Source organism: Sciurus vulgaris (assembly GCF_902686455.1).
Source record: "Sciurus vulgaris genome assembly, chromosome: 2".
Taxonomy (NCBI): domain Eukaryota; kingdom Metazoa; phylum Chordata; class Mammalia; order Rodentia; family Sciuridae; genus Sciurus; species Sciurus vulgaris.
The window spans coordinates 79,849,487-79,864,334 of NC_136462.1; the positions used below are offsets into that span (position 1 = coordinate 79,849,487).

Sequence of the window (14,848 nt, forward strand, 5' to 3'; positions counted from 1 at the left end):
TCCAAGCAATAATGTTTTTGAATTTACTTAAACTACTGGAGTTATATATTGTTTTGCCTAATTTTGTTAGTGTCTCCATTCTATTTATTCAAATTTTCTATTTTAGAATCGTCCACAGGCAAATGCTTGGAAGAAATTGGAGCTGTCACATGAATATAAAAACAGAAACCAGTTACGGGAATATCAGTTGGAAGGGGTCAATTGGCTGCTCTTTAATTGGTATAACAGGTAAAGAAAAGAGTGGATTCATTAAAATATAGGTTTAGTCTGGGGATTTTTTTTTTTTTTAATTCATTTTCCATTGAAACAGTTTCTTTCCAAAAAAAAAAAAAAAAAAGAAAAGAAAAGAAAAAGAAACAGTTGCTTCCTAGAAATGTTGTTTTTCTAAAGAATGGTATTTTTTAACTGGGCATGGTAGCACATGCCTATAATCTCAATGACTCAGGAGGCTGAAGCAGGAGGATTGCAAGTTTGAAGCTAACCTCAGCAACTTAGCCTTGTTTCAGTATACCTGGGGGTGATAGAGGTGCCCTGGGTTCAATCCCCAATGCCATAAAAAATTACATAGACCCACACATACACAGTATTTTGACATGCTGCTTTCCCCCCTGGTAAATCTCCAGGCAAAACTGCATCCTGGCTGATGAAATGGGATTAGGCAAAACTATTCAGTCCATAGCCTTCTTGCAAGAGGTATATAATGTTGGCATCCATGGCCCATTCTTGGTCATTGCTCCATTATCAACAATTACTAACTGGGAGCGAGAATTCAATACATGGACTGAGATGAACACTATTGTATACCATGGCAGCCTGGCAAGCCGGCAGATGATTCAGCAATATGAAATGTACTGCAAAGATTCACGGGTGAGTTGTGTGTCTTGGGAATGCCAAGGTAGAGAGAGTCAGCCACAATAGCTAGTGTTTTAGGGCTTTCATTGAGGCTCTCTGTGATTTAAGGCATTTTTGTGCAGCAGTATGCAGGACATTGTTTTGACTGCCATTTCTGCCCAGTCGACATTTTGATTGAGTGAAAGTTCTGACTCTTTTATGAATTTATAAATTTTAAATAGAATTTTAGCTAGGATGATGGCACATGCCTTATAATCCCAGCAGTTTGGGAGGCTGAGGCGGGAAGATCACAAATTTAAGGCCAGCCTCAGCAACTTACTGAGTCCCTGATAAGCAACATTGCAAAACTTTATCTCAAAATAAAATATTGAAAGGGCAAAGGCTGTAGCATGGTAGTAAAAGTATCCCTGGGTTCAATCCCCAACACAATTTTTTTCGTTTCACCAGCATTGCTGAGTTTAAAGTATTTTTCAGAGTGAAATTCACGTAGGCACTTAAATTCCTTGATCTCTATGATGATTAAATTAAACATTTTTTTCTTTCTTTGTTTAGTCTACCGAAATTTTCACCCAAATCAATTCTTTTTCTATGTAAATTTGAAAACAAAAATTTGAGCCATCCATCTTTTCAATGTCAAATTTATTGTGCTACTTAGTTATCTTTTGTAACTTTTATTTCTACCAAACCAAATTTTCTCAAGTCACATTTTGTAACTCTTATTTTGTTTAGGACAATTTGATGCTTCTACCAAATTTTAGACAGTAACCATTATTAACAGGTTCTATATTACCTATTTCCATTTTTTTTTTTTTTTTTGTCCTATATATTTCAGTATTGCCTAATGTTTGTAGATTTCATTTTTAACCAACAAAGATCTAGGGCAAAGATACATGAGCTAGTCACTCTTGGATTTATTCTTTATTGAATAAAGAAAAATTTCCAGCTTTATTCAGTGAGGTCTGTCATTTTCCCAAGAAACTGAATATGTTCAGGAATAAGTATATTTTACATTCAGTGATTTGGCATTGTTACCAGATATAACCAGTGATTTAAGTGGGAGGTGGTACAGTTTGTATTTTGTTAAACCTGCCTGAATATAAAAAGTAATTCAGAGGAACTCCTTAGGTATGTTTTAGACCTTTTCTGACTTAATTACCTTCATGCTTAGGGGCGCCTCATCCCAGGTGCATACAAGTTTGATGCCCTGATCACTACTTTTGAGATGATTTTGTCAGACTGTCCTGAACTTCGTGAAATTGAATGGCGTTGTGTCATCATTGATGAGGCCCATCGGCTGAAGAACCGTAATTGCAAGCTGCTTGATAGCCTCAAGCACATGGACTTGGTGAGTTCCCCATACTGACTTGTGGGCACAAACTGGAATTAACTCTATCTGTGGAATGGCAGTAATCCTAAATTGACAAAGAATAAAAAAGAATCCGAATCTTGGATTAAATGGTGGGTATGGCCTTTGGAATTGGTAACCTGAAAGTCATGTAAAAGTTGTACATTTTAGAATTGGAAATGGTTTACAACCAGGAGGACTGGTAGGTACCTGTTCCTACATAACAAAATGCTGTGAAACTTACTATCTTAAAACAGTCTATATTTTTCATTATTCTCTAGCTCAGCTACTTAGGTTGGATTTACCTAAGCTGTTCTTCTGATGGTATTACTTGCAGTCATTAATGCAATAGGCATTGCATTGTGAGTGGGGTATCTGGCCTTTCATCCTTTAGTAGGCCAGATGGGGCTTCTTTACAAGTTAGTCTCAGGACAGTGTTCCAAAAGGACAAAAGCAGAAGCTGCAAGGCTTTTGAGGTAGGCTCTGAAACTCAGAAAGTATCACTTCTGCTGTGTTCTTCTGTTAAAGCCAGTCACAAGGCAAGCCTAGATTCAAGGGGTAAGTAGGAAGAACTGCAAAGGATTAATGGCCATACTTAATCCAGCATATAGGGGGGCAACTTAGAATCTATGGGGGAGTTGAACGTTGAGGCATTTGAAATTGGAAAACAGTCTGAGTTACTATTTCTTTATTTGCTTATCATTTTAACCTTTATGTTGTTGTTTTATTATGTTAAATAGTGCCAGATAATTTCTTAAATACTTTCGCATTATCAAAAGAGGAAAGAAGTGAAAGAAAAATTAACACAGTAATCTGGTCCATTGCCATTGTTTTATAGATAAAGAACTTAAGGTAAAGATTATATAGGTGGAAAACACTAAGTCCCCTGTGGGGTTTTTTGGTTTTTATTTTAATTTTTATTTTAGCACTGTTTTCTCCAATTCTAGGAACACAAAGTGCTGCTTACAGGAACACCATTGCAAAATACTGTGGAGGAACTGTTCAGCTTACTTCATTTCTTGGAACCTTCACAATTTCCCTCAGAATCAGAGTTCCTCAAGGACTTTGGGGATCTCAAGACAGAGGAGCAGGTAGGAAATCTGTCTGATGAAGAACCCAGGACCTAAAAAGTGTCTTTCTGAATTCTTTCCCACATTATTTGTGACATTGTTCAAAATTGACTTTCCTTAGAGTGTGGAAAACGTATTTTATTTTTGCATGTTTCTACATGAGAATTTTCTCATCTCATTCTTTTCTTTTTGTAACGAACCACAGGTTCAAAAGCTACAGGCCATTCTTAAGCCAATGATGTTGAGAAGACTCAAAGAGGATGTAGAAAAAAACTTGGCTCCTAAACAGGAAACTATTATTGAAGTAGAGCTCACTAACATTCAGAAGAAATACTATCGGGCTATTCTGGAGAAGAATTTCTCCTTTCTTTCCAAAGGGGCAGGTCATACCAACATGCCTAATCTACTCAATACAATGATGGAGTTGCGCAAGTGCTGCAACCACCCCTATCTCATCAATGGTAAGGGAATTGCTGTTTCCTTTCTTGGTGATATTCCTCAGGGAGAATGGATGCATTGACTTCATTAACTGATCCAGCCAAATTTAGGGGTTGGTACTGAGTGGTAGGGAAAGGTTCTCCTTTTATTATTAATTTATGTGTATGATTTTTGTTTTTTGTTTTTTTGTTTTTTTGTTTTTGTAATTTGTTTTGTTTTATTTTGTTGGTATTGGGGATTGAGCTCAGGGGTGCTTTGCCATGAGCTATGTCCCCAGTTCTTTTATTTTGAGACAGGGTCTCAAAGTTGTTCTTTAAGTTGCTGAGGTTGGCCTCAGACTTGCAGTCCTCTTGCCTAAGTCTCCTGAGTCTCTGGGATTATAGAAGAGCCACCATACTCAGCAAGGGTTGTCCTTTTAAAAATGGATTGTCACGTGGAACATCTTTCTCTGTTTTTTTCCATCCTCTTGGTCTTGGGTAATCTTCAAAATTTAAATATTATTTATTGTTTAGAATTTAATGAATAATGTATTCACCATGATGGTATCACACAGAACAGTATTAGCTCTAACCCCTGTGCTCTACATATTCCTTCCTCCTTTTTTCCCCTCTTCCCCCCACCTTGGAAAAAAGTTTATTTTCGATACTTATATTTTGCAGTACTGGGATTCCAGAGTGCTCTTCCACTGAGCTACATCCCAATTGTTTTTATTTTGAGGCAGGATCTCATTAAGTTGCTGAGGCTTTTCTTGAACTTCTGTCCTCAAGCCTCATCTCCTTGACCTCAGGCAACCACTAATCTTTCTGTGTCTACAGTTTTGTTTTTTTCAGAATGCCATATACAGTAGTTGAAATTATACAATATTATGCCTTTTTAGATTGGCAATGTGCATTTAAGGTTCCTCTGTGTCTTTTTTACTTGAAAACTCTTCTTCCTTCCTCCCTCCCTCCCTCCCTCCCTCCCTCCCTCTCTCCCTCCCAGCATTGGGGATTGAACTCTGGGCCTTTCTCTTGCTGGGCAAGTGTCCTTCCACTTAGCTACATCCCCAACCTGGATAGGTCATTTCTTTTAATCACTGAACAATACTCCATTATATGGGTATACCACAATTTAAACTTTCATCTAATAAAGCACATATTAGTTAGAAGAAAAAAAATTCTTGAATAAGAACAGGTTGTTCTATTCTCTGAAGAAATGTCCTTACCAGTACCCATTTTTCTGTGGGTTTTTTGTTTGGTGACAATAGTTGTTTGCATGTTCCCTCTTAGTCCTTGGGTATATTTTTTACCCAGGTTACTCAAATAAGGTCTGCCTTATTTGAAATGTTTTATATAACACAATGGAAGATGATTTAGGAATTTTCATTTTTTTTTTAATTAAGTGTAACTTTATTTTAATTTAATTTTATATTTTCTTTCTTGGTACCAGGGTTTACATCCAGGGTCACCTAATGAGTGAGCCATATCCCCAGCCCTTTTATATATTTTATTTAGGGTCTTGTTGAGTTGCTTAGGGTCTTCCTAAGTTGCTGAGGCTGGCTTCGAACTCACAATCCTGCCTTGGCCTCCCGAGTTGCTGGGATTACAGGCATTCACCTTTGTATCTGGCCAGATTATTTTTCTTTTTACTTTGCTTTCTTTTGTTTGTTTTTGAAATCTTTTAGTTGTTGATGGACCTTTATGTATTTATATGCAACTCTGAGAATTGAACCCAGTGCCTCACACATGCTAGCCAAGCCCTCTACCACTGAGCTGCAACCCCAACCCTTATTTTGCATTCTTATCACAACTAAATAAACCATCAAGTTAAATAAGCCTTAAGCCTTAATGTGTTTTCCTGAGTCTTGATATCAGGTTTGATCTTTTTTTTTTTCCATCTTTTGGCAGGTGCAGAAGAAAAAATCCTAACAGAATTTCGGGAAGCTTGCCATATTATACCTCATGACTTCCACCTGCAGGCCATGGTTCGTTCAGCTGGCAAATTAGTTCTTATTGACAAGTTACTTCCAAAGCTTAAAGCTGGTGGCCATAAAGTTCTGATCTTCTCCCAGATGGTACGCTGCCTAGATATTCTAGAGGATTATCTAATCCAGAGGAGGTGAGAAAAGAGTCATTCCATCTTTGTGGTTACTGTGTCTTCATAAAACTGCAAAGAGGGGTGGGGGTATAGCTCAGTAGTAGAATGCTTATCCAACATGCATGAATCCCTGGGTTCTATCCCCAGCACTGCCCCCTCTCCCCTCCAAAAAAGACTAAGCTTCAAGAATAAGAGAGCCTGGCTTTAGAGTTAACCATTTGTAATATGAGAAATATTTAGAGCTTTCACTCTCAACTTACATGGTTTTAGGCCAGCTAGCAATATGGAAAGGCTGCTGTTGATTCTTGCTTGTTATTTGGTTTTTTTTTCCTTAGCCACTTAATTTTTTTTTCCTGTGGCCCTTATAAGGTATTTATATGAACGTATCGATGGACGAGTTAGAGGCAACCTCCGACAAGCTGCTATTGACCGCTTCAGCAAGCCTGACTCGGACCGCTTTGTCTTCTTGCTGTGTACTCGGGCAGGTGGACTTGGTATTAATCTTACAGCTGCAGATACCTGTATCATCTTTGATTCAGATTGGAATCCCCAAAATGACCTACAGGTAAAGGAAGTTATTTTCTTAGGAACTAACTGTCTAAGAGTTTTTCAGTAAGATCAGTGTCTCATAGACCTTTCAGAAATTATAGGTTTGTTTACGTAGTGGCAGTTAGGTCAGGGGTAGGCAAACTTCCTATAAAGGAAACTATAGTAAATCTAGACTTCATGGATTATATGGTCTCACTTGCAACTACTCACCTCTACCTCTGCATCAAAAACACAGCCATAAACTGTTAAATAGATAGGACTCTTTTCAAATAAAACTTTATTTACAGAAGCAGATATTTTTGCTGACCCTTGGCTTTTATGATGAGACAGTAGTTTCATCTTGAAGTTGACAATTGGTTTGGGGTTGATCTTTATAAATATGCTTTATAAATTTGCTTTATAAATGTGAACGAATTATGAGTTGATATTATGTGTCTTTTATACCTCCCCCAATTTTATATTACCTTTTTGCTTTCCTTTCATTTTTTAAAAAAACCAGGCCCAGGCACGATGTCATCGAATTGGGCAAAGCAAAGCTGTGAAAGTGTACCGTCTCATCACTCGTAATTCTTATGAAAGGGAGATGTTTGATAAGGCTAGCCTCAAGTTGGGATTGGATAAGGCTGTATTGCAGTCCATGAGTGGTCGGGATGGCAACATTACTGGAGTAAGTCATAGTCTGCAGCTAAATATGTAGTGAATCATAGCGATGGAGATAAAAGCTGTTTTGCATAGAAATTGACTCCCTTGTTGGGATTTTCAGTTTTTCACAAATCTTTATTATAATTGATAAATAGTTGTATAAAATATTTTTTATTACAACATAATAAAATATTATGGCATGTTTACATAATATTCTCTTGGTAGACTTTCATCTTTCTCTTGGTTTTTGCAGATCCAGCAATTCTCCAAGAAGGAGATTGAAGATCTCTTAAGAAAAGGAGCATATGCAGCCATAATGGAGGAAGATGATGAGGGCTCCAAGTTTTGTGAAGAGGATATAGACCAGATCTTATTAAGACGAACGACAACCATCACCATTGAATCTGAAGGAAAAGGTTCTACCTTTGCCAAGGCATGTTTTTGTCTGTGTCAGATAGTAGAAAAGTGAAGATAGAGAAAGGAATCGCTAGAATTTAAACATGTTTTTTAAATGCTGTTGCTGATTTCTCATTGCTCAAAAACACATTATATTTAATTTGACTCTGCCTTTGTTTCTCTCTAGGCAAGCTTTGTTGCTTCTGAAAATAGAACAGATATTTCTCTGGATGACCCCAACTTTTGGCAAAAATGGGCCAAAAAGGCTGACTTAGATATGGATGTGCTCAATAGCAAGGTGAGCTTATTCTTCCTTTAGGGTGGAAGTGGTGCAGAAGACTCACAACTTTCAATCTTGGTAGTTGCTCTGTTTCTTCAATGCTAATCATTTTATGAATGGTATATTGTTATATACAAGGGCTGTTATGAAAACTTTCTACCTTGAAGAACTTCAGAAAATACTTATATCTACCACTTAATTCTGCTTCTTGAGTCCCTGCAGATTATTTAACATGTACAAAAAGTGAAACAAAATCTGACCATTCTCATATGCTTTATCCAAAACTACTCAATCCATAATCATCTTAATTCTTTGATCATGAATGTATCATGGAGAGTGATCATGAGCATACCATAAGAGTTATTTGTCCCTTTGTTTTCTGCATAGAATAACTTGGTGATTGACACACCTAGAGTACGGAAACAAACCCGCCACTTCAGCACTCTGAAAGATGATGACTTGGTGGAATTCTCTGATTTGGAAAGTGAGGATGATGAGCGACCACGCTCCCGTAGACATGACCGTCATCATGCCTATGGGCGCACTGACTGCTTTCGGGTAGAAAAACACCTTCTGGTATATGGGTAAGCATCCATCCTGTCATGAGATGTAGAACATTTACATCCTGATTTGGCACCCTGTTGCCTCTCAAATTGGAGGTATGGCCAAAGAGGAGATCATGTGAAAATTTTGTGTCTTGGAGGGATTCATTTTGTTTTGTCCCTGTGCTTTTCAAGAATTTGTCTTCTGTATTTTGAGAGTTGTGATTCTGGAAGTTGAGGGGAATATCATTGAATTAGAGTTTTCCCAAAAATATTAAATGTTTTCTTTTCTGTTTTGTTAGTTGGGGTCGGTGGCGAGATATTTTATCTCATGGACGCTTCAAACGACGTATGACTGAACGAGATGTGGAGACAATATGTCGTGCCATCCTCGTGTACTGCCTTCTACACTACCGTGGGGATGAAAATATCAAAGGCTTCATTTGGGACTTGATTAGCCCTGCTGAAAATGGCAAGACAAAAGAATTGCAGAATCATTCAGGTAATTATCAACCCTTTACTTTTCATCTTTTTGTAGGTTATCTAGTCCTTTTCAAGTCTAAGGGTTTTTCTCAATCCAAGTCTTAAATGTCTCCCCTATCTCAGGTCTATCTATCCCTGTACCCCGTGGACGCAAGGGGAAAAAAGTAAAGTCACAAAGTACTTTTGATATACATAAGGCAGATTGGATCCGGAAGTACAACCCTGATACTCTGTTCCAAGATGAGAGTTATAAGAAGCACTTGAAACATCAATGTAACAAGTAAGGATGAAATTTAGTAAAGATATATCCCACCTTGGGACTGGGGTTGTGACTCAGTGATAATGCTTTCCTAGTATGCGTGAGGCACTGGGTCTGATACTCAGCACCACGTATAAATACATGAATAAAATAAAGGTCTATCAATATCTTAAAAAAATTTTTTTAAAAAAGTTATTTCCCATCTCACACTTTGTGCACTGTTACTAAGCCACCTTTTCCCTCCCACCCTTCTAGGGTACTTTTGCGAGTACGAATGTTATACTACCTAAGACAGGAGGTTATTGGAGATCAGGCAGAGAAGGTGTTAGGGGGTGCCATTGCCAGGTAAAGTGCTTCTGTGGTTTTTTGTTTGTTTTTTATGCCCCGCCTTATTCTAGGCTTACTTACTCTCTCTGTACTGTCTTGGATATATCTGACTGTTCACATGTTAGATTTTTAATCCAATACTTTGAAACTAGTGCAAGGAAATAAGGCAGATGCATGAGCATTTAAATTGATGGATAAAGGAATATGCCTATAGTAATCTTTCCAAGGATTATCACTTTAATTTCCAACATTGATTTCTTTGTTAACTGTGCCCTCTTATATACCTTTAGTGAGATTGACATATGGTTCCCAGTAGTGGATCAGTTGGAAGTTCCAACAACATGGTGGGACAGTGAAGCTGACAAATCCCTACTTATTGGAGTCTTTAAGCATGGTAGGTACCATCTTTTAGTCTGTTTCCTTTTGACAGTTTATGTCCACAGATGAACATTTAGCAGAATGCTAATAAATAATCAGATTTTCTCATTGACCTTGAACTCTTTCTTTTTTTTTTTTTTTTTTTTCTACTTTTTTGGAATTGAGGAGCTTTAGGTATGCAAGGCAAGTGCTTTGCCACTGAGCTACACCCCAGCCATCTCATTGATCTTCAATAAATTTATATTTGTGAAGGAAACTTGTTCCTAAATATCCAGAGCAGAGCAATTAATTCCTATGAATAGATGTTATTGAAGGAAGATCAGAAAGTAGGGAGCCTCCCATCTGTTCTTTAATCACTTTTACCAGAATATTACCCCACTGTATATTGTGGAGTCTAAGTAAAGGTTCTATAAGTCAGGAGATAATATATGCCCACTCTTGTTTAATGATAAACATAGTTATTTTGATGACTTTCCTGTGGATTGCTGAAAATATTACATTTATCTAAATGTCCCATTTGTCTAACTATTCAACAGCAATGGTCTTTACATATGAGCAATACAAAAACACTACTTGGTAGTGTTGCCTATTAACAAATCCTAGGCATTAAAAGTACTGACTGTGAACTGCCAACACTTTCGTGTATTGGAATATTTTTTCTTTTTTTTTTTTTTAAAGTACTTTTCAGGGGCTGGGGATATAGCTCAGTTGGTAGAGTGCTTGCCTTGCAAGCACAAGGCCCTGGGTTCAATCCCCAGTACCCCAAAAAAAAAAAAAAAAAAAAAAAAGTACTTTTCAAGGGAACTCTTGCCCCCCCAAGAGGGGTGCACAGGGAACTCTGAATCTTTTCCTCACTTTCCCTTTTAATAAAATTTCTGCTCACTCTCTCAAAAAAAAAAAAAAAAAAAAAACTACTTTTTAAGCTCTTGCCTAACACACATTAAACCCTGGGTAATATCCCCAGCAGTGCCAAAAAAGAAAAACAAATGCTCAAAATATCTGTTTACTTTTATGAAATAACAGTAATGTCATGTAACCTACATATTTTTGAGAACTTTAATGGAGCAAGAAAAACTGAGCATTTATAGTCTTAGATTTACTGTGAGACAGAGTCCAAAATTCCCAAAATGTGTTCATTCATTGGTTTAGTATATATCAAATATTCACTTAGTACTTCTTTACTTCCAGGTACAAATTTCTTCTTCATATGAAAATGTGTTATCTCAATTATTTGACTTCGGTTTCTTCATCTATGCAATAAGTGTAATGCTAGAAAGATTACTAATAAATGGCTACGTACACCTATCACCATAATGTAAATTTCTTGATTAAATATTTGCAATCACTAGGTAAAACTCTTCATGACTCTCAATTGGTATAAAAAACTTTATGACCCAGCAGCTATCCAAGTTAATGTTAATTATATTCTGAATTATGAGCAAAGTAGTTTCATGTATTCTAATTTTTCCAGTATTTAAAGTAAGCATAATGGCAAAACAAATCTCTAATTTTCTTCAATTTTTACCCCCCCTTTTTTTTTTTTTTATTGTAAACAAATGGGATACATGTTGTTTCTCTGTACATGGCATAAAGGCATACCATTTGTGTAATCATAAATTTACATAGGGTAATGTTGTTTGATTCATTCTGCTATTTTTCCCTTCCCCCTACCCCTCCCACCTCTCTTTTCCCTCTATACAGTCCTTCTTTCCTCCATTCTTGCCCCCCTCCCTAACCCTAACTCTAACCCTAACACTAACCCCTCCCACCCCCCATTATGTGTCATCATCCACTTATTAGCGATATCATTCGTCCTTTGGGTTTTTGAGATTGGCTTATCTCCCTTAGCATGATATTCTCCAATTTCATCCATTTGCCTGCAAATGCCATAATTTTATCATTCTTTATGGCTGAGTAATATTCCATTGTGTGTGTGTGTGTGTGTGTGTGTGTGTGTGTGTGTGTGTGTATCACAGTTTCTTTATCCATTCATCAATTGAAGGACATCTAGGTTGGTTCCACAGTCTGGCTATTGTGAATTGAGCAGCTATGAACATTGATGTGGCTGTATCTCTGTAGTGTGCTGATTTTAAAAGTCCTTTGGGTATAGGCCAAGGAGTGGGATACCTGGGTCAAATGGTGGTTCCATTCCACGTTTTCTAAGGAATCTCCACACTGCTTTCCAGAGTGGCTGCACTCATTTGCAGCTCTACCAGCAATGTATGAGTGTACCTTTCTCCCCACATCCTCGTCAACACCTATTGTTGCTTCTATTCTTGATAATCGCCATTCTAATTGGGGTGAGATGAAATCTTAGGGTGGTTTTGATTTGCATTTCTCTTATTACTAGAGATGTTGATCATTTTTCCATATGTTTGTTGATTGCTTGTAGATCTTCTGTGAAGTGTCTATTCATTTCCTTAGCCCATTTGTCGATTGGATTATTTGCATTCTTGGTGTAGAGTTTTTTTGAGTTCTTTATAGATTCTGGAGATTAGTGCTCTATCTGAAGTATGATTGGCAAAGATTTTCTCCCACTCTGTAGGCTCTTTCTTCGCATTGCTGATAGTTTCCTTTGCTGAGAGAAAGCTTTTTAGTTTGAATCTATCCCAGTTATTGATTCTTGCTTTTATTTCTTGTGCTATGGGAATCCTGTTGAGGAAGTCTGGTCCTAAGCCGACATGTTGAAGATCTGGACCTACTTTTTCTTCTGTAATCTGCAGGGTCTCTGGTCTGATTCCGAGGTCCTTAATCCATTTTGAGTTTAGTTTCGTGCATGGTGAGAGATATGGGTTTAGTTTCATTCTGTTGCATATGGATTTCTAATTCTCCCAGCACCATTTGTTGAAGAGGCTATCTTTTCTCCGTTGCATATTTTTGGCCCCTTTGTCTAGTATGAGAAAATTGTATTTATTTGGGTTTGTGTCTGTGTCCTCTATTCTGTACCATTGATCTACCTTTCTATTTTGGTACCAATACCATGCCGTTTTTGTTACTATTGCTTTGTAGTAGAGTTGAAGATCTGGTATTGCGATACCCCCTGCTTCACTCTTTCTGCTAAGGATTGCTTTAGCTATTCTGGGTTTCTTATTCTTCCAGATGAATTTCATAATTGCTTGCTCTATTTCTGTAAGGTACGTCATTGGGATTTTAATTGGAATTGCATTGAATCTGTATAGCACTTTAGGTAGTATGGCCATTTTGACAATATTAATTCTGCCTATCCAAGAGCATGGGAGATCTTTCCATCTTCTAAGGTTTTCTTTAATTTTTTTCTTTAGTGTTCTGTAGTTCTCATTGTAGAGGTCTTTCACCTCTTTTGTGAGATTGATTCCCAAGTATTTTATTTTTTTCGAGGCTATTGTGAATGGGGTAGTTTTCCTAATTATTCTTTCCAAAGATTCATCACTTATTATACCACTTTTCTTCTAGGCTATGAAAAATATAATACTATGAGGGCAGACCCAGCCTTATGCTTTCTGGAAAAGGCTGGTCGGCCAGATGACAAAGCCATTGCAGCAGAACATCGAGTGCTGGATAATTTCTCTGACATAGTTGAAGGGTAAGCATTGTTGTTTAATTCTCTTAAATTTTTGCATCCACTGTAGGAAGGTCATTAGTTGCTTGTGCTAAAAGGTAACATAGTTCTAACTTTGACTAAACCTATTGGGATTCTTAATGACGCTTACACACATATAAGACCAGGAGGTAGGACTCTATAAACTGGTACATTCTACACATTAACATAAGATACAACTAAGAGGGGAAAGCACTATCACTCCCAAATGGCTTACTTAATTTTCTGTTTAATTTGTTTAATAATACTTTACTACACAGCTGCAGTAACTTAGAAATAAAAGTAATGGAATTTAATCTGGTTCTCTTGAAAGGTAATAGCTAGGCAAACACGTGGCTTATGTGGTAGAGCCTCAGGTAGTTTTAGCCCTAGTTTGTTATCTCCCAATAGTGCCTAACACATAAAAGTATTTATTCTGCTTGAATACATGTCCCAGTGATGAGTTGCCATGCTAATACTGAGCTACCAGGTAGGGCAGCCTTGCCCTGGTTTGGGTGCCAATGAGTTTAACAAAACTTCTCCATGAACACCTGAGGGACATGTGAAATTGTTAACTTAGTTAATAAATACCTGTCCATCTGCATGACTGAGAGATTTCTCTTAGAGGAATGTATAATTTCAGTTTGGATTGTGTAGGACCCTCAAAGGAAATTGAGTCATTTATTCAGTGCAAATCATTTATTATGTCACCCTTCTGCTCAATAGAATAAAATAGTGAACACAAACAAAATATGGACTATTAAAATGAAATAATAAGTGAATAGTTATGGAGCAGAGAGAGAAGAATGAAAAGGCGCTATCAAAAGAGTTGTATGATTACACAAATGGTGCGACTCTACTTCATGTACAACCAGAGAAACAACAGTTGTACCCCATTTGTGTACAGTGAATCAAAATAAATAAATTAAAAAATAAAACGAGTGTTCTGCTGGGTGTGGTGGCACATGCCTATAATCCCAGTGGCTTGGGAGGCTGAGGCATGAGGATCGAGAATTCAAAACCAGCCTCAGCAAAAGCAAGGTGCTAAGCAAATCAGTGAGACCCTTTCTCTAAATAAAATGCAAAATGCAAAGTAAAATAAAATGGGAATGTGGTTGAGTAATCAAGGACCCCCCTGACTTCAATCCTGGTTCCCCCGCCCCAAAAAAAAAAAAAAAATACTTGTCATAGAAGTATTTTAAACAAGGCCTGGTGTTATATGCTTATAGTCCTACCTATTCTAGAGGCTGATGCAGGATGATCATTTGAGCCCACAGTTTTGAGACTGATCTGGACAACATAGTAATAACTTGTCTTTATATATTTCAAATTCATGCAGTTATGAATGGCACTTTGTCATTTTTCTCATAAATGATCTGTTGGAGGCTGTACTTTTAGTTAATCTAAAGCTTAGCACCTGCCCAGTCATTCTTCAAGTATCAAATTAAAAACTGTTCCATAGTGGATTGTGTGTTTGACCAGGTCTTTATCCTAGGTTTTTCTTATTGCTTTGTTATTAACATTTTCTTTTGCCTCTTAATAATTTTAGGGTTGACTTTGATAAGGATTGTGAAGATCCTGAATATAAACCACTCCAGGGTCCCCCAAAGGACCAAGATGATGAGGTAAGGAATTTTAATTTTCTCTTTTGCTAA

General features: G+C 37.2%; 1 protein-coding gene across 9 annotated transcripts in view; it reads left to right on the forward strand.

The window, feature by feature from the left end:
- CHD8 (chromodomain helicase DNA binding protein 8) overlaps positions 1 to 14,848 on the forward strand; it is a 65,280-nt gene that overhangs the window by 40,779 nt on the left and 9,653 nt on the right. For 8 of the 9 annotated variants that reach the window (XM_079128683.1, XM_079128688.1, XM_079128687.1 and 5 more), the window contains 17 exons: positions 107 to 228; positions 624 to 867; positions 2,021 to 2,197; positions 3,145 to 3,288; positions 3,473 to 3,728; positions 5,592 to 5,802; positions 6,151 to 6,346; positions 6,830 to 6,997; positions 7,226 to 7,405; positions 7,556 to 7,666; positions 8,036 to 8,232; positions 8,493 to 8,692; positions 8,773 to 8,953; positions 9,188 to 9,277; positions 9,550 to 9,653; positions 13,070 to 13,199; positions 14,743 to 14,818. In XM_079128683.1, the coding sequence (XP_078984809.1) occupies positions 107 to 228; positions 624 to 867; positions 2,021 to 2,197; positions 3,145 to 3,288; positions 3,473 to 3,728; positions 5,592 to 5,802; positions 6,151 to 6,346; positions 6,830 to 6,997; positions 7,226 to 7,405; positions 7,556 to 7,666; positions 8,036 to 8,232; positions 8,493 to 8,692; positions 8,773 to 8,953; positions 9,188 to 9,277; positions 9,550 to 9,653; positions 13,070 to 13,199; positions 14,743 to 14,818 (2,787 nt within the window). The remainder of the gene's footprint in view (positions 1 to 106; positions 229 to 623; positions 868 to 2,020; positions 2,198 to 3,144; positions 3,289 to 3,472; positions 3,729 to 5,591; positions 5,803 to 6,150; positions 6,347 to 6,829; positions 6,998 to 7,225; positions 7,406 to 7,555; positions 7,667 to 8,035; positions 8,233 to 8,492; positions 8,693 to 8,772; positions 8,954 to 9,187; positions 9,278 to 9,549; positions 9,654 to 13,069; positions 13,200 to 14,742; positions 14,819 to 14,848) is intronic. The other variant, XM_079128686.1, reaches the window with a different exon arrangement.